This window comes from Pseudopipra pipra, chromosome 8 (assembly GCF_036250125.1).
Source record: "Pseudopipra pipra isolate bDixPip1 chromosome 8, bDixPip1.hap1, whole genome shotgun sequence".
Classification (NCBI taxonomy): domain Eukaryota; kingdom Metazoa; phylum Chordata; class Aves; order Passeriformes; family Pipridae; genus Pseudopipra; species Pseudopipra pipra.
Genome location: NC_087556.1, coordinates 21,596,532 through 21,621,096, shown reverse-complemented (window position 1 = coordinate 21,621,096; position 24,565 = coordinate 21,596,532). Strand labels below are relative to the sequence as shown.

The following is a 24,565-nucleotide window of genomic DNA, read 5'->3' as shown; positions in this document are numbered from 1 at the left end:
ATTATGCTGTAAATATATACAGAAATAGATTCACTCATGATCGGGGAGAGTAGGCAACAGGAAGTTAGCAACTCAAAAGATACAGCTCTAAACTTGCAGACTCTTTTGTGCTTCAACTTCCTTAGACTATTAGCCTATGATTCCTGGTATTTGAATAATTTCTAGCTACTGTATATGACTGTGTCATAGCATCTTTTCAGACTGGCTGCATTTTTTTTATTATGACCACAAACCTTAATAATGACGCTCTGCTCATAGCTCCCTTCAGCTGTGTATCACAAAATCCTTTTCAAAGACATCATTTCCATCACCATTGCAGCCATGGGCAAACCAGGGCATGAACCAGAAGTGTGCCACATGCTTTCACTTTCCTAAGGTCATGCAGTTAGCAACTTCCAGATTGCAAACAGACTTTTGCAAAAGCAGAGTTTTGTGTTCGTTAATTTGCAGCAGTTCTTCCCCCACGCTCCCTAAAAGAAAAAAAGTCTTAAAATCACTATCTTCAACCATAACTCCCAATTAAAAGCAAGTGGAAAAAAACAGCAATTGACTTTTTTTCTGAGATTGAACAAGTGCGTCCAATTATTTGCAGTATTTTGTATTCAAATCCCTTGCTAAACAGGAGGTTTTAAGCCCTAATTCTATGAAAATCAAGAGGAGTTTCCTTAAGGCCTGAATGTCTGTTAATTGTCTATCAAATATGGAGCTGTTTATGATCTTCACTAATTTTCTATTAATAGAGACAGCTGTAATTGTTAGGTCTTTACCACAGGATTTTCTGGCACTGTTTCTTCTTTAAAGTAGACAGTAGAAAATTAATTCCTTTGGGAGAGGAATGATATTTAGCTGTAAACTGATACCTTCTATGCATAGGATACTTTATCATAGTTAGCATTTGCTTTTGGAGAAAAATGGGGAATATCTGAACAATAGTTCCTTTTAGTTCCTTTTAGTTGTAGCAAACAGAAACTTAATCTGTTTTTTCAGGTTAAAATTTAACAGAGTTTATTGCATCGATGGACTTGAACAGGACAAAAGAACAAAAATAAACTCAAGCAGGAAAGAAACGGGAGTTTCAACGTAAGCTAAAGACTGCTCCCTGTGACAGAACTGGGCATCAAACCCACATCCACCTTCAACATCTCGTCCTCTTATTACTTATATAGACTCCAGAAGAAAGACTTTGTAAATGATAGAATGATAGAAACATCTAACGGTTTGAGTTGGAAGGGACCATCTAGTTCCCATCCCTCTGCTATGGACAGGGACATCTTCCACTAGTCAACCTGCCCTGGAACACTTCCAGGGACAGGGCATCCACAAGTTCTCTGGCCAACCTGTCCAGTGCCTCACCACCCTCACAGTAAAGAATATCTTCCTAATATCCAATCTAAACCTACTCTTTTTCACTTTGAACCTGTTCCCCCTTGTCCTATCACTACATGCCCTCGTAAACACTTCCTCTCCAGCTTTCTTGTAGGCACTGTTCAGGTACTGAAAAGCTGCAATAGGGTTACCCTTGCATATCTGATATTAGGCCAGCCTTCTCCAGGGTGACCAATCCCAATGCTCTCAGTCTTTACTCAAAGAAAAGGTGTTCCAGCCCTCCGATCATTTTCAATGATTCAAATATGAAGTTACTTGGACACTGTTCAGTGGTCTAAAAGCCCAAACAGAAACTGTTTCACATATGAGATTTTTCCAGACCAACCTCTTCTAATTGCTCATCGCTGTCTCCTCTTCACAAGTCATGGCCACCTCGCTTATGCTCTTCTACCCGATCGGGTGTTCTCCTCTTTCTAGCAAAAGTCTAATCTGCCTCCAGCCTCAGGCCCTAAGGACATAACAGCTGTGAAGATCTTCTAGGACACCACCAATTGCCACCTCCAGCAGTCTCCTGCCTTCTCCTCACAACTTTCCACTGCACAGTAACATTCTGTGGTGACAGCAGCTGTTGTGGCATTCCCATGTTTAAGCCCACCAAAATGTAGTCTGAATGCAGGGTCACATGAAATCACAGTCCAATGGTATGCAGTATTCAAAGTTGGATTTCACAGGCACGGGGGAAAAGGAGATCACCAGCTATGTTTGCTGTGCTGGTGAGTACAAACAAAAGTTTTCTGTAGGATTGCTAGGTTTAGCTTGCCATACAAAGCACAGGATTGTGATTAAAAGATACAGCTGTATATTCTCTATCTCTTCTAATTTTCTGTCAGCTTAAAGAGTTCTGAATCTCTCCCATCTCTGGAATTTGGAATGGAATGAGATAGGAAATGCAAACTTCCCCAAATACCGCTGCAAAAATCCATTCTTTCGCTCCCAGTGTGACTTCTCCAGTCAAATCGTCTTGCTTCTCCTTTTGACCTTGCTTCAGTGTAGCACAGCCTCCATCCCATCTATATTTGTTCTACTTTATTCCTTTCTCTCTGCACCATTTCATTATTCCAATCCCTTTAAAGCTTCTTTTCTTCTTTTCAGCTACGTCATTCTGCCTGGACCAATCTCCAAGCTAAAAAAAACAAACCAACAAACAAAAACCTCAAACCTGAAACATGCTACTTTTTACAAGAAAAACCAAAACAAAAAAACCATCCACAAACAAACAAACAATAATCAAAAAACAATTAAATAACCACATAGTATTTATTCTCACACAGAACTTCCTGCCTATAATGCTGTTTATAGAAAAGTGTGTTTGACTGTGATCTGTGTGTATGTTAAACAAAAACATGGCAACGTGGACAAAATGGGAAGTCTCTGTATGTAGACAGTAAGTGTAAGCCTCTTCACAAGATGAGCTATACTTATACAGTACCTGTAGTTTCATTCTACTTGTGCTGACAAAATTGTGCAGTCGTTGGCATAGCTTGTTCCACCACTGCTTCATATGCACACTCTTCCCAATCAAATTAAGTCCTGTAGTGACAGTGTAGTTCTGCCAAAATAACTGTCCACAGTAGGAGCATCTGTCCACAGTAGGAGCATTTGTCCACTACAGCATCACAAAGGACACCATCTTAGGCCTGCAACTGTGAGTTATTCAGCAAAAGTGAGTAATATAGATTCAATCTAATGAATTGCCTTTTTTTTTTTTAGTCAAATAATAAATGATCAATAGCTAAGCAAATAACCCAATAAATTAATTTTCTTGGCCATGAAAAAAAAACAACCCACATTTCAGCAAACTTGGCATAACCATCTTTTACTGTTAGTTTATAATTATACCCCGTGCAGCTGGGCAGACTGCTAGATATTAGATCATAACATGATATTGCAGGTACCCAGTGGTATGTTGATCCCAGAACAAACCTGTCTTGTGTTTTACAGAACCATTCAAAGCCTATATACTGCACACTACATTACGATTTGATGGATGCTTTTCTTTTGGAAGGCAAATATGACAATCATAAAATGTTGCAAAAAAAGCCCTGCTGGAAAACCATGATTTAGAAGTCGCTAATCATTAGAAAAGAAATAACATTTTTGCTCACTACGTAGTTTTTTCCTTATGTTTTTGTGGGGGTTTTAAAATGACTGCTGCATTAGAAGACTAATTTTAGTTTTGAATAACATCTTTTATAGTGTAAGTACCCTAAAGCATGTTACAATATGATAGATAAACAATTATGGTTTTTAGAAAGCAAGTATCACTGGTTTTATGTGCTCAGCAGCCAAGAGAATTGGAAAACTGATGGAAAACAGTGGCTGAAAGTGACAGTATTTTCCTGTTTGGCTGCAGGGAATCATCTTAGATCTTTGGTAAACTGTAAAAGGACTTTAAATACTCTGTAAATAAGTTTGTTTTGTAGCAGTCATAATAAATGACTGAGGGGTAAAAGACACTTGCAAATTCTGTTAGCATCTTTATCCTAATCTGTTAGTATATACATTTTGGACAGGCTCATTTTCCAGGTGTAAGCAAACCCAGATGTGCAATGCTACAGGTTTATGACATTAACATAAATTAGTACACAGTAAATACTTTAGAAATAATTAAAATAATGCATCCCAAGGCAATAATATGAAAACATGAGTATATATTTTTCAAGCTTAATGCAAGGGTAACTGGGTGAAGTAGGCTATGAATGCAAGTGGCTATACCATATGGCTAAATGTTTCCTTCATTCCTCTGTCTTAAAACAGAGGAGCTGCAGGCATCTCTGCAAGAAGCACAGAGACAATGAAGCACTACTGGAGCTGTAGTTACATGGCCAATTTAACTTAGCGTAAGTCTGAGCTGCTGCCAGAAGAGTAGCTCCCTTTCTTGCACCCTCCCAACATCCCTGCTTGCCGTGCCCTCATCTCCGCCCTCACACTGGCACTAGAGTTCCAATGACCATGTGATGAAGCTGGATCTGATCCTGCTGATATATAAATTGGCAAAAGAAAAAAGAAATTAGTTTCCCAGCTGGAAGTTCTATGATTCATCATAGCTGGGTAAGCACCGAGGGCATTTAAGAGTGGAATTTCCTCTTTCAATGACAGCCCGTGTGGGCTCTATTAAAGTGACTTAGAGACCAAAGTACTTCTCCAAAGTTTTAACAACATTTGATAGGCTTCAGAACAAAACAGATCCATGAGTAGCCTCTATTAGATCCCCGTCAGTGCCACCCCACACCCATGGTGGATATAATGCTTCTGTCGCTTGAGCAAAAACACTTTCAGCCCAAGTACAGCAGTGTTTGTTAGTGGTAATTTTCTGGGTCCATACCAAATCCTGTCTTTATTCACTTCCCTGCAATGACTTTGCGCTTCCTCTTTTTGGTGAAATATAAAAACCCACTTAACTCTTTTGAATTTCTGCCCTTGCTCTCCTTCACCGACGAGGCTGTAGGGTACTAGTCCTTCAGGGAGGTACAACACTCAGTTAATTTTAACTGGAACTGTGTTTCAAAGTAACATCCTGCTGCTGGGAAACCTTTCAGAAAAAATGGAGTAAGCCTTTTGAATGTGGCTTGTGTGTGGTTACTTCTTGTTTGTTTTATAATGCATTAACTTATATCCAGAAAGCTGCTGCAAAAAGGAGATCGGTTAACTAAAAAAAAGATTAAAAACAGAGCAGGTCAGTTACAGAACAGAAAATATACTTTTTATGTCAAAAAGTGACATGTAATATTCATATTACATATTATAATAGGTAATTGTTTTCTGTACTCTCTACAGTATCACCAATATCCAGTTGGGATAAAGGGGGATCTGGATAAGGGCAAAGAGGTGCTCAAACCTCAAGTGCTTCAAGTTGTTGTTAAATATCTATATTTTTTAAAAGTTGTACTAAAAAGTGCTTGTCCATCACTGCTTTCTGATATTCAAAATTGGCTGTCAAGTCAAAAAATCAAGTCAACTTTTCTCTGCTAAATAAAAGAAAAAGGTCATTGCAAAAAATACCGTACAACTTAAACACATGAAACCTTTGTTGTTAATATACAGTCCATACATACTCAGAACAAGCCTCAGCCTTGATCTAAAATGAGGAAGCAGTTGCACCACTCAGTTGGTGACATTGATAAGGCTTTAGTTTTCTTTGTCCCACTGAGAAATCTTCATGGGTTCTTTCAATATGCAGAATTCCCAGTCACCTCAAAGTACTTACAGTTTCATGTTGGGATTGATTTGTGTCAAGGATGTATTATGCCTTTACATCCTACGTATTTTATTTACTCCATGTATGTTAGTACTTAGTAGTACAAGAGGGACTGACAGCTTCTTTGTGAAGATTATGTAGAAGGCATATGAAGATAAAAAGTATAATCAATATTTAGCCTTTCTGTGCTTCTGTGTGTACAATGTAAACACACACCTGCTCTAATTATGGGGTTTGCCTTTAGGCAAAACAGTGCATGATTTAGAAGTGAGCAGAATAGGATGTTATTGAGACTTCTTAAGAAATCAACACTCTTGGCAAAATGACTATAAATTATTTATAGTCACTTCCCCGTGTGCATCTCATGAACACAGCAGAAGACAGTTCCTTGTTCCCTCTTCCTCAGATAGGTAGCTGTAATTGACTTCTCCCCACCGAGCAAACTTCTTTGAACTTTTCTTCACAGCTTTGAGATAGCTTTACAGATAAAGATCAAAGGCTTGGTGCCTTGAATGGATGGTTTGGTGTCACAGGTTACCACCTCCAGCTCCAAACTTCCTTCTATCCCATCATGAAGGCCATTGCAGGGGATGGGTTATGATAAGCACCCAGAGTGGATGAGGAGCTGTAGCCCCCTATCTTGGACCAGCAGCAACTAAAGTCATTTATCTGACTGCACCTCAAGAATTCAGCTCTGTCTTTATGCATGTAACAGCCATTGAAAACACCAGCCCCAACCCAGCCTCTATTTTGTTGCAAAGGACTTCACTCTGGCTGTTCCAGGTAGCATCTGATATAGGGGTGTGCTCACATGGAAATCTGAAGCATCTGAAGGCAGTCCAACGAGAGGAATTAGATGCTTTCTGTATTTGGGCATTTCCTTTTGCTTTCTACTGAGGAATTGGAAGGGAGGTGAAAGGGGATACAGTTTGTTTATATAATTTAATTGGGTTTGTCTTAGATGCACAAAACTGGCAGAAATATGAAAATACATCTTATGAAGACACCCAGTCCACCAAGATCCACATTGTTCCACAGAGATCACATCAGGAGCACTGTATTCATAAAAGCCCTTCGAGGGAAAGGGGGTCCTTTTCTTGTTTGTTAAATTAGTTTGAGAAGATAGTTCAAGATAAAAGCTTCAAGCTTTTCAAAATCTCAAGTGGTACTTTAACAAATCCCCTTCTAGGTAAACAGATTCTTCCTACAAAAGCAAGCATGAGTCTTCCCCTTTGTCTAGAAACAATAGCTTTCTTTCTTATTTTGGTCACCTGCATAGCCGTTTACAAAACTGAAGGCTAATAGAAACACAAAACAAAGACCAGCTGGGGTGTGGTGGAATAATTGTGTTGTGAGAAACCATAAAGGAGGGGTCTTTGGATGCTGTTCCTTCTTTAGTTTCATATTTTAATGTGGTTTTTTTAAAATTAACAGAGGTAACTGTATTTTTAATTTTCTGTTCTTTGAGTTGTGGGGTTTATCTTCTAATAACTTAGCTTTTGTTCTGCAAATTCCAGTATACTTTTCCTCATTTTCTGTTTTGTGGTTCTTTTCTATAAAAGTATAGCTGAGGCAGGTGGGTATTTTTGGGGATGTTCTTGTTTTAAGTGTAAATTTGTACTTACTGAATTGTATTCTAGGTTTCCAGTGCTAAGCATTTCAATTTGCTTGGGAAAAACAAAGACAAAAACAACAAAAAAAAACACAAACAAACAAAAACCTCCAAGAAACAACTACTTTTTGTTTTAATGTGATCTGTTATGCTGCCTTTCTTAAGATAAAAATGAGTGCTACACCTACCTACAGTCTTACTTTAAGTGAATGGACATAGTAATGATCTTCAGAAAATGTGGCTTTCTAGGCACACAACTACAGGTTGTCCTGTCAGTGAGAAAGAGATGTACCCAAAAAGGTATAAGAACTGCAAGGGAGTGCAAACTGTCTGATTCACGGTGGGATTAATTTTTTAAATTTTTATTACTATTTTAAAACCAATTAAACATCATCAGTTAACGACTGAACTGATGTTAGGAGGGGAAGGAATATACGGGTCCCTTAGTGCTGAATGTGTCAATATTGCTTGCAAAGCTTCCCTTGCAGACGTGTTTGAATGTATCATGTTCAAAATTCTGCCCTTCTTTAACTAAAGAAACTGGTTTGTGAGTATAGATGGGGATTTTTCAAGAGGCAAAACATATAATTCAGACAGTCCTGTAAACACTAGAAGTGTAAGGAGGTATAATTCTAATCCTCCACATAAGCAGAAATAAGTATGCTTGAAATATAGAAAATTTCCTGTGAATCCTTTAAAACTGGTTTTTGTTTTGTCAGCTCTCCCTACCATTGCTGAAGTCAGCCCTGTGTCCAAAAACATTATCAGGACCCATCCCAGCTGCAAGTGCTCACAACCAGACACCCTGAAGCAGTTGTGTCCCATCTGCCCACTCCAGAGACTCTAAGATACTATTAGAGCAGAGGGCGTCACTTGCTGTGGGCTGTCACTTGTCATGTGACACAGGCAGCTGTACAGCTAAAATACAACCAGTGTGCACACTGAAGGTGCAAAGTACTGGATTCCCTGTGTGCAAGGAGGTGAACCGTGCTGTTCATGCACACAGTGATCCCTCCCTGTTTCGAGGAGCAGGAAAAGGTCATGACAACTAAGGAACCATTCATGATGACTGGTCTGAGCCATAATACACTGATGTATGTAATAGATATTTGTAAATGTCTTCACAGATTTATAATACTGATAAATAACATTTCTCAAAAATTAGTCTAAATGGTGGGAGAATTCCACATTATACAGATCTGTCTGAAATTAAGACAGATTCCTCTTTTTCAAATCTGGGGACTCTCTACCTTATCTCATGTCTGAGTTGAGAGCTTGTTGCACACTTTATTCTTCTTTATATTATTTATATTTTTCTCCCCTAAAAATTATTTTAACTTTAGAAAGCTTTTGTAGCACAGTGTATATGCAAAAGAGACAAAAGCTTCCAGCTGATGTTTGAAGGTGGGAATGTGTCAGAGGCCAGGTCCACCCAGCTTCCTTCCTTCACTCATCGTGCATTCCTCATATGCTGAGCTGTGACCAGATCAAAGAGAGGGCAGTTCTGTTTCATTTTATTTCATCTCAAGGCAGCTCTGCCAGTCCTTGAGTGCAGTAGGTATTTTGTGACACAGCAAATCCTTCTTTCAGAATATGTGGTATTTGCAGTGGTAAAATTTTCCACCTTCCTTTACATTGACCCCTTCGTCAATAGATTTCATAATCCTAAATTACTGGAGGTTCAAATTGGTAAGATAGGAAAAATAGCAACACAGGGCTAAAAAGTGTTCCATTTTAAGATTCTTCTTTTTTTGTTATTACCTCCAACATGTAGGATTTCTAATGTATTTTAAGAAACCTAAAAATTTTTGGAAGCACCCAGAGCCAAAACTTCCAAACTTCTCATCTGCAGAACTTCGCAAATCTATTGTCTTCAGCAAGTTCCTGATCAAAAGGGTCCCATCCAGTCTATACCTGTCACAATTAAGCTGGATCTCAAAATATCTATCTATTGCTGAAACATGTTTCAAAGATTAGCAGTGACACAGACTGCACCTTTGTCTGCAAGCCTGATTTTACATAAAAAGCTCTCAACCAGATTGAGTGAAGAGTTGGTGCTTGTTGTTAAGAAGCAACTCTTAAGTTTGACCTCTTGATTATCTTTAATTACCTGCAATGCAAGGTAAAACTGGCACTACTTATTATTTCCGTTTACAGTACTTGCTGATTGAGGTCCTTAAATGTTTCTCTCATCTGCTCATCCCAAGAGAACACTAGAGGATAAACATTAGTTGGTAACGAGGTCCTGACTCAGATGTTGTGAAGAAAGAGGGTTGTGGTTATGTATCTGAAGCAAGAGCTGTCTACATTGGGCCATGGTAGCCTCCATTTCCTAGATACTCTCAGGGCTGCTGCTCTGATAAATCCCTCCCACAATGAACCTCTTTACTTGGAGTATAATCTTAAGTATCTGAGAGCCATACAAGAGTATTTTAGTGCTGGTCAGATACGTAAATCCAGGCAAAATGTTAAGTGTAGAAATGCCCTTCTGTGCTTCCCTTTCCTCATTGCTCTGGAGCGGCCTTCAGGCTTGGAATCAAGACCCTTAAGATTTGGAGAATCCTCTTGCCATACCCTTTCCTGCCTGCCTCTCATCACTTCTACTGTCTCCTTAAGATCTCAAGTCAGACAGACAGCTCTTTGTAAAACTTTTCAGTTGTTGCCTATTGTGTCACCTGGCACCTCGAGAAATCTCAGCCTCTAGCTAACTGGATAGACTGGTTTGTGCAGTTTGTTCAACTTTATGGGTCAAAGGGGATTCCTCTTGAACTGGAGATCAGCCATAGCTGATGACTTCCTACACTTACCACTACACAGTGCACTGGTTATCTGCTTACTCACAGAGGCTTGATACAAGTTAAATTGTGTGGAGGCAACAAACAAGTTTTCTAACAACTCCTGTAAGAGCTATGTCATTTTAAAGATTGAGAAAAACACGTATTAGGTACTCTCTAATTTAACAAAGTTGTAATTAGAAAATGAAATGCCTCCATAAAAAAAATAAGAAAAAAGAGTCATAGATTTTTAGGAAATTCAATTATGCAAAAATGGGAGTGCTTTGATTTCAGTCCATCTACATGGAAAAAACAGCATACCAGCAGCAGCGCGTGTGATTATCTCTAAATGCACTTTTTTTAAAAAAAATATGTATTAAAATTATTTTTTAAGCTATAGTCTTATTCAAAACTCATGAAACACCCATGATACTCTAATCAATTCACCTGAATACGATAAAGTGAAAAGCAAACTCTTCTGGGTACTTATAGGTATGAGTTTCGGGGTGGGTTTTTTTTGTGTATGTGGGTGTGTTGGAGGTTTTTTTAAGTGACCAAATAACAATATAGAATACAACCAGTAAGGTGAAAAAAAAGCCCAATTTTTCAAAATAAAGCCATATTTCAGCTAATGTTCATGTCAGCACTGAGCAATGAGCAATATTCAGATATAATTCTACAATTAGGTTTTGTTGTTGTTGATGTTTCAGTCCCATCTCTAACAAAGAACAAACACAGGAGGAAATGTAACTGTTGCTTACATGTATGCCTAATTGAAGTCTGGCAAGCCTTTCTGAAAGAAACACAAACACTTGAAGACAATCATTCTCCCCAAACTAGAACTCAACCATTTAAATCTCCTCTCAGTCTTTTCATTCCTCATTACTTTTAATTTATAGACACTGCCAGGTGCCAGCTGGGGCACAATACAGAAACAGTAAACTGCAGAAAATGGCTGTGTATGATGTTTTGAGCATAACCAGCAGCTGAATCTGTTAGGAAAAAAACCAACAACAAATACTACAGAAAAGCAGAAGTTCATCTGAGCTTTTCACCCCAGATTTAATGTATCTGATTAGTTCAGGTAATAATCCAAGCTACTCTTGTAGGTGTAGTGCATTCTTGATGGAAATCTTGGAACATTTTGCTGTGCACCTGTTTTTCACCCCTATAAGTAATGTATTGCTTTATGTCAGCACGTAACACTGTGTCATTTTGCTGTAAATTAATGGTTTGAGTTTTCAGCAAAAGTTAAAGATGGGCTTGTGAATTATTTGTCCATTATTCTCTTTTTTTTTTCCTGAATTGAGGATCTAGAAAGAATAGGCTGAATTGCTTTTTAAGTGAATTTGGGCAAAGATTTAGGCTTTAGGAATGCCCTTTAAGTATCAGACCCATGTTTTAGCTTGTCAGAGCATTATATACCATGTTATGGTATTACAGGGGTTATCCTTCAAATTCGGCTAATATAGTGAAAAGATCCATTGTTTCTGTTCTCTTAATAAACATTATTAAGAATAAAATCAAGCTTTGTTATTTAGTCTTCTAAAAACTTAGAAACACTCAGTTATTTAACTGTTCTTTTTAAGCAAGTCTCATAAAATGTGACTAATTATCACTACCTAACACAATTGCTCTAAAATCAGGAGCAGAGGTAGGAAGGTCCTTTCCAGCAGAAGTCTAACATTCAACTGCTACCTGATGCCTTGAGTGCTACATGTCTGCTCAGCCCAAACCAAGGACTGCAGACAAATAATCACATTAGTGCAGTTACCCCCGGATTTTGATTAGCTAGTTCTCATCTAATTCCAATTTCCTTTGAAAAAACTATTTTAAGAGAAAGTTTTTAATTACTAGTGATGAAGCTGGAAGATGCCTTTTTTTAGTGAAACTATGTGTTACTCAACCTTCTGAATAATAAGATTTCAAGTTTAAAGAAAGCTTTAAAAAGAAGAAAGAGTACTTTGATGCTTGTACTTCTCTTTGTAAGCAAAGCGTCCAAGAGTCTATTGGTAGCCTGACTGTGCATCAGAGAGGAAGTAGGGAAAACTAAAACGTGGAATGACATGGACAATGTGTAATGAAGAATGGAAGGCCAATTTTTTTTAAGTGCTTTTTGGAAAAAAAAAATCAATACATTATTGGTTGTGCTAAAATCTTCAGCTCAGTTCTAATAAAAAATGCTAAGTTTAGGGGAACAGGAAGAACACACACTGTGAGAAGAAACACAAAATATATGTGCATTCTATAGAAGTTTCTGGTATCTGCAGACTTTGAACAGGTTTCACTATTAAGTCAGTCTTTTGCTAAAAATTCTATCTGTATTCTTGACGCTGACTTGATTTTAGTGGTGTGGATTTTTTAAATGAGAAGGGAGGTGGGATTCTAAATGATACTTGACAAGTGAAAAATATTCAACTTAAATTGCCTTGATTACAAGTAAAATTTTAATTATGTCAATGCAGGTGATTAATAAAACAATCTACAATTCTAGATATTAGTCCATGTAACTGGAGTCCTAAGATCATGAGTTTTTACAGCTCAGAGTCATCAATACTCTAATAGTTTCTCAAATGGCCTGGGCCCAGGAATGTATTGTCTTTCCCCTGCTATTGTAACTGCAAACACTGTGGGCATGAGACAGAGTGTCCCATGTAGGGTCAGAAATCAGAGGGCATTCCCACTATAGCTATGCAGTGTTGTGAAGTCAGATCTGGACAAAATGTTAACATTGAAATGTTCTAAACTATTAATTTAGGCAATGATGTTTCTTCCTGATGGCACTCACTCAAATTGATTGTTTAAACTGCATGTAATTGTATTAAGAAGGATAACACAAACAATGCTAAAGGGCTCTGTTAAAAAGGGAGGAAAAATTTATGCACAAATGATTTAGCAACTAAACTACTTATTGAAGACATATTAAGCATATTTTTCTTAATTTATATAAATGGATTTTCAATCATTTGGTAATTTTAATGCTGGCTTTGTTTAATATTTTACAGGAAGCTTCAAAAGATGGTGCATGACATCAAGAAAAATGAAAGTGGGATAATAAACAAGTTCAAAAAGTAAGTTTGAAATGTCAATCCCTCATTTTATCAATTTGGGGAAGCTCATGTTGTAACATAGTGTATAGTACTTTAGTGTTGGGACCATGTTATTCTAGAGGGATGTACTTCAGTGTATGTGAAAAGCTTCAGTTCAGACATGCAGAATTGTCATAAGCTGAAGAACTGGACTCCAATGGCAGATTTTGTTTGTAGCCCTGAAAAAAATATTTGCGTGAAATGGACTTTCCTTGAGTGTTCCTTGGGAGTGGTCATCGCTTGTTGTTTGGAAGTGTGCCTTTCTCCTTAGGCAACTGTTTAGGCTACCTGCTGCAATTAAGTTTAATTTGAGCTCTACCTTGAACCAACTGGTCAGATATCATAGTTAAAATTCCCATAAAAATGTTAAATCCTCCTGTGTTTCATTCCCATAAAACAAAATCCAGCATTACCTAACATCCTTATTCCAATAAGAAGTGCTGTACAGCATGTGTATTGATGTCACATGCATGAGAGTATCATAAAATATTCATGTGTATTTATACATTGAAAGAGATTCCAGTAATTCTGCATCCTTGTCAACTGAATACACTATTCACTGTTTCCAGTCAAACATCTATTTAAACCAATTAGCTATTTAGCACAGTTTTTCCTAATGCAATAGCTCATTTGCATAGGACTTCCATTTGGATGTGATTTTCTCATTCAGATGGGTCATTGGCAACAAAAGTACTAAGTACTTTTATAAGTTAATTAGTACACAGTACTTGAAGTGTTTCCAGGATGACCATATTAAATTCTAGAAATACAGCTCTTGTACATAAGAGGCACATAGAAACATTGTTTAAAATTGTTCTTAAAGAGTGAGCACAGTGGCTCGGTTAAAGAAAGACTTCTTGTATATAAAGCAGTCAGTAGGCAGTTGAGAGAAGCAACAGGGTTCTGCCTGGTTTGGCTGTGCAAGAGCTCTGGAAAGCCAGGCTGGCTGAGCTATTGCCCCTGCTGCCAGCCCAGGCAGGGCTGATGATTGTGGGGCAGCTGCTGTCCCTGGCAGAGGAGTGGGATGCACTTCTAGAAGTAGCAGTGATCTGGCTCTCCCGTTCCCCAGGCAGAAGGAGTAACCTTAGGCTGCAAGCCCTGCTTTGTGGTCTCATTTTCACAGCTGTGTTTCTGTCCACAGACCTTAAGCAGGCTCTGATGGTAAAACACCTGACAGATTCTTGAGATAATTTTTTCCTTTACTCATCCTTCTTCACTCTAACACTGATGCAATTCACAGTAAATCACAGTCACTTGGTACAAGCACTTGTTATTTCCACACAAAGTGCAAAAGGAGAGTTTCCATTAAAATGACGCTATTTCAGCTACTTGGGTCTTTATTTTAATTTGTGTGGTTTTGTTCTTAGCACAGTGTGTACGTAAATAGACCACTGTGTTCAGAGACCCATCTGCAAAAAAACTCATAGTTTCATCTAGGACCTGATCACAGGGAAGAGCTGGTAGGTGTCAAAAGGATTTTGGTGGGTTTTTGAAGGAGATGAGGGTTTGTTGTTGTAGTTGCTGCCTTTTAATAAAGGGTGGCTTCCTACTTCACAGTAGTAGTTTAAGTGTAATTAATAATGTTGCAGTGGGTCCAGTTCAAAAGCTTCAGGGAGAAAAGCAGACGGCAGAAACAATAGAAGTATCTCAAGTTTATAATCTGAGGCTGCAAATTGTCTCCCATAGTTGCCTGAATGTGAATTTTGCTTTTAATCAGTATTGCTCTGACTGTGTGTCCTTCCTAGAGAGTAAGAGGGGAAGGAAGACAAGGGAGAAGTAACAAGAATCAAATGTAGTGGAAGCTGGGAAGGTTAGAGGTATCATCATTAAATGTCAGATACAAGATTGCTGATATAACACTGCAATTCTTTGATTCACTCAAGATGTAAAAAAACCCTATAAAAAAGTGCAGGCTCATAAAAACTCTTTTAATATATGACTGCAGCACAAAGCTCACATCTCAACTCTTCCAGCTATAAGAATACAAATTGAGATATAAAAAGCATATAATAATCTTTCTGATGATACTGTGCTTCATCTGAGTCATATTAATCTTTTCTGCAGTTATGATCAGAAATTTAGTTTCTAAAAAATTGAAGAATTTCTTACATTTGCATATGACTTCAGAACTCAAGTCTTGAACCCAGCACATAACAAGTTGCAATAAAAGCATGAGTTGACAATGCTGATAAGGATATGTACAAGAAGTGCCAAGCTTTACAGAATTAGAACTGGCTGTATTGCTTTCAATGTGCCCTTTGGGGACTTTATGTTGAATTTTTTTAAGACTTTTTCTAATAAACGTGGTTGTCCAGTTGACCATTACTCCGTTTCAGTTACAGAATTATTAAGTGTTAGGGATCTAAACACAACTGAAGCCAGAATTTTTTTTTAATTGGCTTTATGTAGCACAGATTTAGAATTTGTCTATATGCTGGAATAAAACCCATCAAATTCAGACCTATTATAAGTAGAAATAATTTTAGGGAATTCAAATAGCATACTTGCTTATCTGAAGCCTAAAGTTGTCACGCTGATGTATACTGTAAGCCTCTGCTACTCAAATTGAAAGAGCAATCAGAGATTCATGAAATACATTTGACTTATTACCAGTATTTGTTAAAACACTTATAAAATCTGGATTGGCTTTTGATTATCCATGTGTTCTTCAAGGTGTGTGGAAAGCAGCCTGAGCAGTGGTGGGAGCAGGAAAGAAACCGGCAGGTTGTTTCTTCATTACTTAAAAGTTCCTGTGTGTTCCCCATCCTGTCTCAGAATTTTCTGGCACTAAAAATATTGGCCCCTGCAGGATAGCAGTCACCTGCTTGCCCTTAATCACTTGCAAAACTGTTTATAGTACTGGAGCCCCAGCTGCTGTGCAGATCATGCTGTCAAAGAGGATTATGTACTCAGGTGTAGAAGCAATGGGTGCAGCCAACACCGACACTGTATAAACAATGAGAGCTGGGGGCTCTCATTTTGGTAGGTGCTGATCTACTGGAAGGTCAGTTTACTCACCTTGTAGCAGTATCACTTCCTATCAAAACTTCCTTCACAATGCCATCAGAAATCATGCACTTGTAGTTGTGTGTCTGACTGCACACAATCCAAATATGTTCATTTCTTGAAATCACATTTGCTGTGTGACCTAAAAAAAAAAAAAAAGATGCTTTACTCAGTTATTTAGTTGGGTAAGTCTTTACTTCAGATTTGTCTGGTCCATTTTTCTATACAATTTATAACTCAGGCAGTAACTTCAGGCAGAAAAATGGTCATTGTGTTACTAAATGTTTCTTCAACCTGCATAGCTGCCACTAGAAAACATCTGTGATCCAACTCTTGGCAGAGTGAAAAGCGGTGTTTTATGAACGAAACAATGAGAGAAATGTACTAAAATCAAGCTGTACCACACTTAGAAAAGAAAACAGCAAAAAATATCATACCTAATTCTAACTGTTATTCTGAAGAAACATGAAAGTCACTGTGTAGCTGGATAGAATGTTTTGAGTGCTGAGATTTTATTAATGTAATAATATTTCATCAAAGTGAAGACAAATAAATCACAGCTAGACGCCATTTCACTGTCATAGCACATTGTAAAGAAAATATGTGAAAGAGTAGTAATAAGACTTTCCAAAAAAGCTTTCAGATTAATTTTATCTTATACAGTTGCCACATACTTCCAAATCTATAACAAACTATTCCACTAGGTCATGAGAACACAGTTCAGGAAAAGTTTATCTGTCAGCTAGATCACACCTTTTGGAACTCTGAAAATGTTTTTGGCAAAGTTTGATTAATCACAAGTGTGATGATCTAGTGCACTTAAAACTAATATGTACTATAAATATTCAACTCAGTAAAGATTATCAGTATAATTTTTGTAAAAACTATTAAGTTTAAATGGTCTCTAAGAAGGGAGTGGACTTTGTACAGATTTAACAATAGAAAAAGTGAAGGACTTTTGCAAAAAAGAGTTTTCAGGCGCATCTTAAATGCTGGGGGTGTGAGCAGAAACACTAGTGGGGAAATGCACCTGTGGGAGAATTAAATTCCACACAGAAAGAACTACTACTACTACCTATGTTTGGTTACTTTTCTGGGTGTAGCCTGTACAAATAAGTGTTGCTAGAGCAAAACACCCAGATCTCTCCTGCAGTTTATTTAAAAATCCTCCACTTAGTATAGGAAAACAAAAACATGCTATGAATTCAAAGTATGTAATTAATATTTGCAGTTTCCACATCTGTGAAAAGTTAAGCACTTGCCTAAATATTTTAGTGTGCTATAGGGGGGCAATCTTGTAATACATTGTTTTAAGATGGAATAGCTTGTTCTCTTTCAGGTTGTTATGAATTTCTGCACCACGCATTTTGTTCTTGTGTGAGAGGCATTTATACCCCATTGTATGAAATGTCTCAAATGCTACTTGGTTATTAGTTGAAGCTAAAATGTATATACTAGGATTAAATACACTTAAATGTGTATGCTAAATTATATAGCATTTGGTTCTTTCAGTGCTTCCTCATTTACTTCAGGGACACAGGACAAAGTCAATTGCCATTCTGCGAGCATTTGTGTGGATAATGATGTCAGAATCTGAAATAGCTACGTAACCACGCCTTGCCATAGGGTCATGTCTTTTGAGCTTGTGTTGTGGTTTGCACATTTGGTAAAGTTCTGGCTCCCATACAGTGAAGCTCCAGCTGACTTCAAAAGAGCCTGGATTACAGATCTGACATTCAATAAATACAGTGAGAATTACTTTTTAAGTGGATTTGAATTTTAGAATAAATAACATATTTGAAGAGATTCTAGCAAATGTAGATGTGGCCATGAACTGTTTCAGCTCTGTGAAAGAAACATAATTTCTTTTCTTCTATTGATATTCAGGTTCCAAAATGAACAAGTGGCCTTAATTTGCAAAACTGGGAAAGATACTTGGGATCGGTATGCCATTTCCTAGCTGCACAATAGCACGATAGGCTGCTTAGACACAGACTTCTGTTCTGTACCTCATACGCTTTCGTTATAACGTATTGACATTTTCTGTCAGGGCCACTGCCAGGATTTACAGGGCCTGGGACAAAGTATGGAAGCCTTCTGCTTAGCAGCTTACAAATGTGTAATGTTGCTTAAGCCACATACTTTACACCATGACCCAGACAGCCTCTTACTGTTGCCTCAGTTCCAGTATTTTCCAAGTCTCCACCATTTCTGAACAACTCATGATAGACATGTTGCAAAGTACATCAATAGATCTTGGTCTACCCTCCCTAAGACCTGAGATGTGCCCTGGCAGTGGCCCTGGGTTTTCTTTCTAACATGGCTGTGCTAACCTGGAGGAAGACAAGAACAGGGCTGTTGAGAATGCTTTTTCATTGCTGTTTGTACACTGCTATATTAAACTGAAGGAAGTTAAAATCTTGGAGGAGGCAACTATCCATCATTAGTGTTGTTAGTAATGAACAAAGCAGGTTAATATTGCAAAAATAATCTCCCTGGATTGGTTTTTATTTTTTGGGGTAGGGGGCAGTTGGGCTTTTTTGAGTTTTAGCAATGCCTGCACCATTTATTCATTGATTCATGCATGTGCATAGGGTGATTTTGGTGACTATCTGAACAACAGAATTCCATGAATTCAACTCAGGAGTAGCCAAAGCCTTTCTTAAAACAGATAGAAAAAGTTTTTCAGTTGATGTGTTAGTGCCTCCACCCAGAGTTACAGCGGTATCTGAACAATGACACCTGAGCAGCATGCTCAGGACTTACATATTGAGTGACAAATTCTTGTGGTAAAGCAAAATTCGTAGACATCACTATTGCTCAGAGATCACAAGAAAGCATTTTAAATTCTTCGTAGACTTTTTTTTTTTAAATGACTTGCTCATTTTTGCAAATGAATTTGTTAGGACCTGACTGAAGAATGAGTGAAGCCATCAATTCAGTGGACAAAGCTTCAGGTCCATGGTGGGGTCTCATCAGTGCTATAGGGGAGCTGTCAGACAATGCTCAAAAGTTACTTTGAAGAGTCATTTTTAAAGCCATTAACTGTGTTAATGTTTTATATGGCTACAAAAAGCAAAGGGTTGGGTTTTTTCCTCTTCAGAGGCATCAGTCTGGCCTCTGGTGTCACCCAGGCACCGTTCCATCTTGACCTTAAGCCCAAATTCTTCTCTTTTGTTGCAGAGAGAATAAAATAATTCAACTGACTGTAATTCAGTGTCTTTGGACAGCTGCAAGTTAGCAAGGAGGGGTATATATGAATACCCACGTATATATGTGTATACATATATATTACATATATGTGTACTTCTGCTTGCTAAATATATATACATGCACATGCATATACATATGAATATGTATAGCCATAATAAGTAGAAACAGAATCTGGCACTGAGAGACCTGGTATACATTCAAACATTAATCAGCAAATAAAGTACATGCAAAATTATAGTTCTAAAAATACAAATGGAGAGTGCTACACCACTTTCTTCTGCCATACTCTTAGCAAAACCTCTTTGAACCTGAACAGATTTTCATCTTCCAATAGACATGCATTTATCTCTATCCCCTACATTATCTGTTTCTGCATTGGAAATGAAGAGGATAGGGGTGAGCAAGGAAGCTGTTCTCTCAACCTATGTTCTAAGTGAAAAAAAGAATTAAAATATCAGATTATATTTTAATATCTTATCTGTTTCTAGCTTTTCAAAGCATTCTTCTACATCTGTTTGCTAAGCATCTGTGATGGTAATCTGTATTTCCTCAGCTGCAGGTATCTTTTGTTATCAGCTTTTTTATGTGTCTGGCTAAAGCTCCCTTCTACTGAATGTCACTTATGAGATCATAAATGTAATAATTATCATTTACAGCCTTAAAAAAAAGCCACCACCAAGTCTACCACAAAGGGATTATGCTACAGGTAAGGCTGTATTAACGTAAATTTAAACTGCATGTCTATGTAAATTTGTTATCTATATGCCTAACAGTATTTCAGTTATACACTGCCTCCTAATTTGTTTTTAATGAGAGTACAGAGTACCATTAACAACAACTCTGAAGGTAGTTCACGCCTCTGAAATGAAAGGCTAGCAAAAAACAGCAAGTAGCTACTCTTTCAAAATCAGTCTTTGTCTGTACTCAGCCTGCTGTAAAAAATGGAGGAGAATTTGCATCCAGTCCCTCCCTGGGAGAAACTGATGTGAAAGTAAGTAGGGAAAAAAAAGAAAAAATGGATCATCACAGATTCAGAATCTTAATACTACAAATGTAATACTGACATCATGAATTACCTTAGAGGTAGAACTCTACTTGCTTATCATACAGCACTGCCCACAGACTAGTTCATGTTAACAGCCATCTTTTTAAGACAATAACTGAAGCAAAGAGAATAGAGTTTGGAAGTTATCAGATAAGCGTACCATGTTTAACATCAACATTTGTAATTAGTGTGCTGTCTTGGAGCTTTATCCAAGAAAGTGCAGAGCCCAGAGGTCAGCAATAGTTTCGTTATCTAGAAATTGTCACCCCTACTTAAAAATGAGATGCATTAGCAGGACACTGTGGGTAAAGTACATGCTCTGTTGTTTGGACCATGTGCAGTTTGGCATTTTCTAATCTTTCCCGACAGCCCTGAAACAATTTGTCAAAAACAAGCAAGACAGATGTGTTGCTTCAAACTGTTTAGGAAATTATTTCCACTCTTTTTAAACTAAATATGATAAGTATATATTGAAAAAACAATCTAAGATAAACATCTATGTTCACTCTTCCATCTCCTTAAATAATCTTATGTTTGGTTTAGAACATGCAGACAATGAAGAGGAACAATGGTCAGATGATTTTGTAAGTACATATTTTGGGGCAGTCGAAGGTTACTGTAGCAGCAAGTTAGCACAAGAAATAATAAGAAAAGTTTAGTTTTGAATCATCTAGTTGTGGTTGAACTTAATACTACTGAAATATTACCTTATTTGTCACATCAGCTTTATTCACAAGTAGCCACTAACTTTTAGCTACCTCAATTTTTTTACACTCAACTAAGAAGTACTTTCAGAAGCACTGTCAATGGGAGCCGTGGACACTAAGCTTTTTGGATAAGTAAGCACATGGCATCAATTTGAGGGACTTCTCAAACTGAACAATAATTTCAGAAACCAGTAAGATCTTTTACTTGGTGGAGGGAGGGTAGGAAGGGTAAGGAGAGGAAAGCCACTTCTTAAAAATGAAAAACTTCTGCTAAGATTTTAGAAAGCACTAGAATGAAGCAAGCCATGGCCATCAGTCATGTAAAGTGATGGTGCAACTGTCAGCCTGAAGTGACCAATTTCCTTCTGGAGTTAGATCTTGATTACCATTTTAATAGGAAAGGGAGAGGAAGTGACAAGACACAGCAAGAGTCCCAGCTGGAACTAGAAAGGAACTGTCCTGGGAAGGGAAACAAGCTGTTGATCCATAATTTGAAGACAGCTCTTGAGGTGAAAGGACTCCATGGAGATCACAAGAAGACAGGGAGCAGGAAGTTCCTGGGAGGAGCAGAAGGGGAGGCAGGTGGAAGCACCCGTCTGTTTAAAGAGGAAGCACTAAAAGGGAATGTAATGTGTCCTTTCAAGGATAGCTTGTTGTAATTTAGCTACTGTACTCCTGCAAGGATATTTGTGTTGTACATTGCTATGAAGCCATAAATATGTTATGAGATGAAAAATGGGAAGTTCTGTCTTTCTAGGACAGTGATTATGAAAATCCAGATGACCATTCTGACTCTGAGATGTATGTGGTCCCCAGTGAAGAGAATCCTGATGACAGCTATGAGCCACCTCCAAGTGAGAAGGAGAAAAAGAAGATTCCCTCTGCTTTTCCTATTTCTAGGGGTGAATATGCAGGTAGTTATGGAACAGTTGGCTATGTCAGCTTGATAATTGCTTATTGATCAGTACCAGAAGAGATGTGGCCTCAAATAGACTAACCTGTCCTTTCCTCAAGAGTTTGCTTTCAACTCTGATAGTCAGGTCTTCAGCATTCAGGGGTAGGGGTTTTTATTATTACAGCATGAAATAAGTTAGTATTGATGGTAGTTAAGTTTAGAATTTTAATATAATGTGTCCTAGAGACTTTAATATACATCTACTAACTACAAAATGCAAGCAAAGTTATGGGAGAGATCACTAATTTGGCTCCAGATTAATCCACACATGAGGATGCAGGAATTCATATTAAAGATTGGGCACAGAAGACTAGACAGGTCCCTTCTTAGTCTTCTCTGTTTCTCCAATCATTATTCCAAAAACAGAGGACAAAGTAGCCCAAATATTCATTTCATATTGTCCTCGAAGACTGGTACTGAGGATGATAAATATCCTGAAAAACAGGACAGGATCAAGATTTTATTTACATCTGTCCAGTGTAGAGGCATTTTTTTTCTTTCTGTTTTCATTATTTTCAACCATGGAAAGATTGCATTGAAGTGAATGAAAGTTAGCTTCAGGTAGATGAAGATTTGAGACGTGGAAAAGAGACGTTGACATGATGCCTGCTTTCACTTTGGTATGATACAAGACTGTTACTGGTTGCAGAATATTTATCAGTGCTAAAATACCACATATGTACTCACAGAAGTTTATCAGCACTTCATTTATGTGTTCACCCCAGAGAACCTGGCATAATTTATGTTCCAGTCCCACCCTTCGTGCTGTGTAACAGTTGTTTTTCTCATATGTCAGATACGTTCTTTCTCACTTCCTATCACCAAAGTTCATACCAGCACAGGACATACTAACAAAAGGACCACCCAGCCATGAGGTGTGTGAGCTGTGTAACTCCTTGTTTCCCTAAGGAGTTAAACAGCTGCTCATAGAACAGTCAGTGCCTAAGCAACCTCTGCAGCCTGTTACAGAGGAGTGGGTTGCCACCTTGAGCAATGAAGGTGGCAGGACCAGTTTACACACAAGTCTCAACATCAGGACCAGCTATGCTCAGGTCTGCCTTTTGACCTGAGCTGCAGTCACAAGTAAAGACTTGTTTGCACAGGTAGTAGAAGACAGTGCAGAGGCTAATGTGTAATTTTTCCTAAAATTGTTGGGTTTTTCCACGTTAAAAGACAATCGCACCAGTCACCAGCAGCTTCCTCCCATCAACAAACCTCTTCCAAGTACACCCAGTCCAGCCATGTCCAGACCAAAGAAACCATGTGTGCCATCCCTGCCACTGCCGTCTCCTGCTGCAAAACCAAAAGTACCACCAAAGCCTAAGGAGTGTAGTGATGATGAGGTAAAGTTTACATATATACTTGTTTTGGCTGTTTAAATGTTTGATGACTCCAGACCAATAAGACAGATCAGAGCAATGCCATGACCTGGTCCCTTTCTTAGCCTCTATGGACAAATCACTTTGTACATCACAGTGACCTGTGAGTACCATACTGATCCCTGGGGATATCTGCCTACTCTGAGTATCAAGGAGGCTCTTTAGACCACAAAGTAGTTTCTGATCATCTGTAACAAGCTGCAGGCAGTGGGGAGACAGTAACCTCAAAGACTACTCCAGGACCAAAGGGATGGGAGGAGGGCTTTCATCCACCAGTCTAGAACTGGAATTATTTGGTAAAGGGCTTTCAGCCTTTGGGAATTCCATCCACATAGGAAGATAAATGTCTGAAATAGCAGTCACTGTGAAATGACAACTGTTGTAAACTGCTTCAATCCCAACAGTTTGTTGATATGATGGAGGTTTAACTGGTAGATTTTTGTCCTGCATTTCTCACAGGATAATTACATTGTGCCAGTGGACAATGATGACGATAACTACATTGAACCCACAGAAAGCAGCATGTCACTACCTACAAAATGTGAGTTTTAGTCATTTAAGCTAATAATTATTGTGTTCTTAGGAACAACAGTGGAAAAAAATTGATCAAATAATGTCTCTTTCTAGGGTTCAAAGAGTGGAGATGCAGCTATTAGAGAAAACACAGTCTGTAAAAAGGCATTTGGCTCATGACCAGGCCAAAGAAAATTATTTTTAACTTTATTATTTTTAACCTTATTGGAAGCCATGTTTAATTTCTGCCTCTCTCAGTTATTTCTAAGTCCAGCCCTTGTACAACCAGGCATGTGATCCTAATCATCCAAGGGAGCTACAGCATTAAAATTTTCTGTTTACTGAAGTGCCTCAGGAGAAGAACAAACATTTTTAAATATTTCAGATAAAGACAGACTTTGATTGTATTTTTTTATTTTGTTTTTAATCTCACTATTTGTAGTATATTTAGCTGGAGAGTGAAATTACTATAGCCCAAAGGTGAAAAGCAAACAGAGAACACTAAGTAATTCTGCTCTCAGGCATGAACACTGAATAATGTTTCCCTTTTAAAATAAGAGCTGCTTTCTGACTCGATTGATTATTCAAGGTCACACTTGGACCTACTTAATATTCATTCTTATTGTTAATTTGTTCCATTGTTAGTTTGTTAACATGTGTATATATATAAATAGATGTGTACACATAC

General features: G+C 37.9%; 1 protein-coding gene and 1 long non-coding RNA gene across 6 annotated transcripts in view; one reads left to right on the top strand and one right to left on the bottom strand.

Annotated features, from left to right (window-relative positions):
* Nucleotides 1–24,565, top strand: part of BLNK (B cell linker) — a 98,631-nt gene that overhangs the window by 54,895 nt on the left and 19,171 nt on the right. For 3 of the 5 annotated variants that reach the window (XM_064662977.1, XM_064662975.1, XM_064662978.1), the window contains 7 exons: nt 12,976–13,041; nt 17,953–18,009; nt 19,935–19,984; nt 20,867–20,907; nt 21,788–21,944; nt 23,159–23,328; nt 23,824–23,905. In XM_064662977.1, the coding sequence (XP_064519047.1) occupies nt 12,976–13,041; nt 17,953–18,009; nt 19,935–19,984; nt 20,867–20,907; nt 21,788–21,944; nt 23,159–23,328; nt 23,824–23,905 (623 nt within the window). The remainder of the gene's footprint in view (nt 1–12,975; nt 13,042–17,952; nt 18,010–19,934; nt 19,985–20,866; nt 20,908–21,787; nt 21,945–23,158; nt 23,329–23,823; nt 23,906–24,565) is intronic. The other 2 variants (XM_064662976.1, XM_064662979.1) reach the window with 1 other exon arrangement.
* Nucleotides 989–24,565, bottom strand: part of LOC135418086 (uncharacterized) — a 44,323-nt gene continuing 20,746 nt past the window's right edge. The window contains exons 3-4 of the long non-coding RNA XR_010432309.1: nt 16,078–16,207; nt 989–2,509 (exon numbers count right to left, since the gene is read on the bottom strand). This is a non-coding gene — a long non-coding RNA (uncharacterized LOC135418086). The remainder of the gene's footprint in view (nt 2,510–16,077; nt 16,208–24,565) is intronic.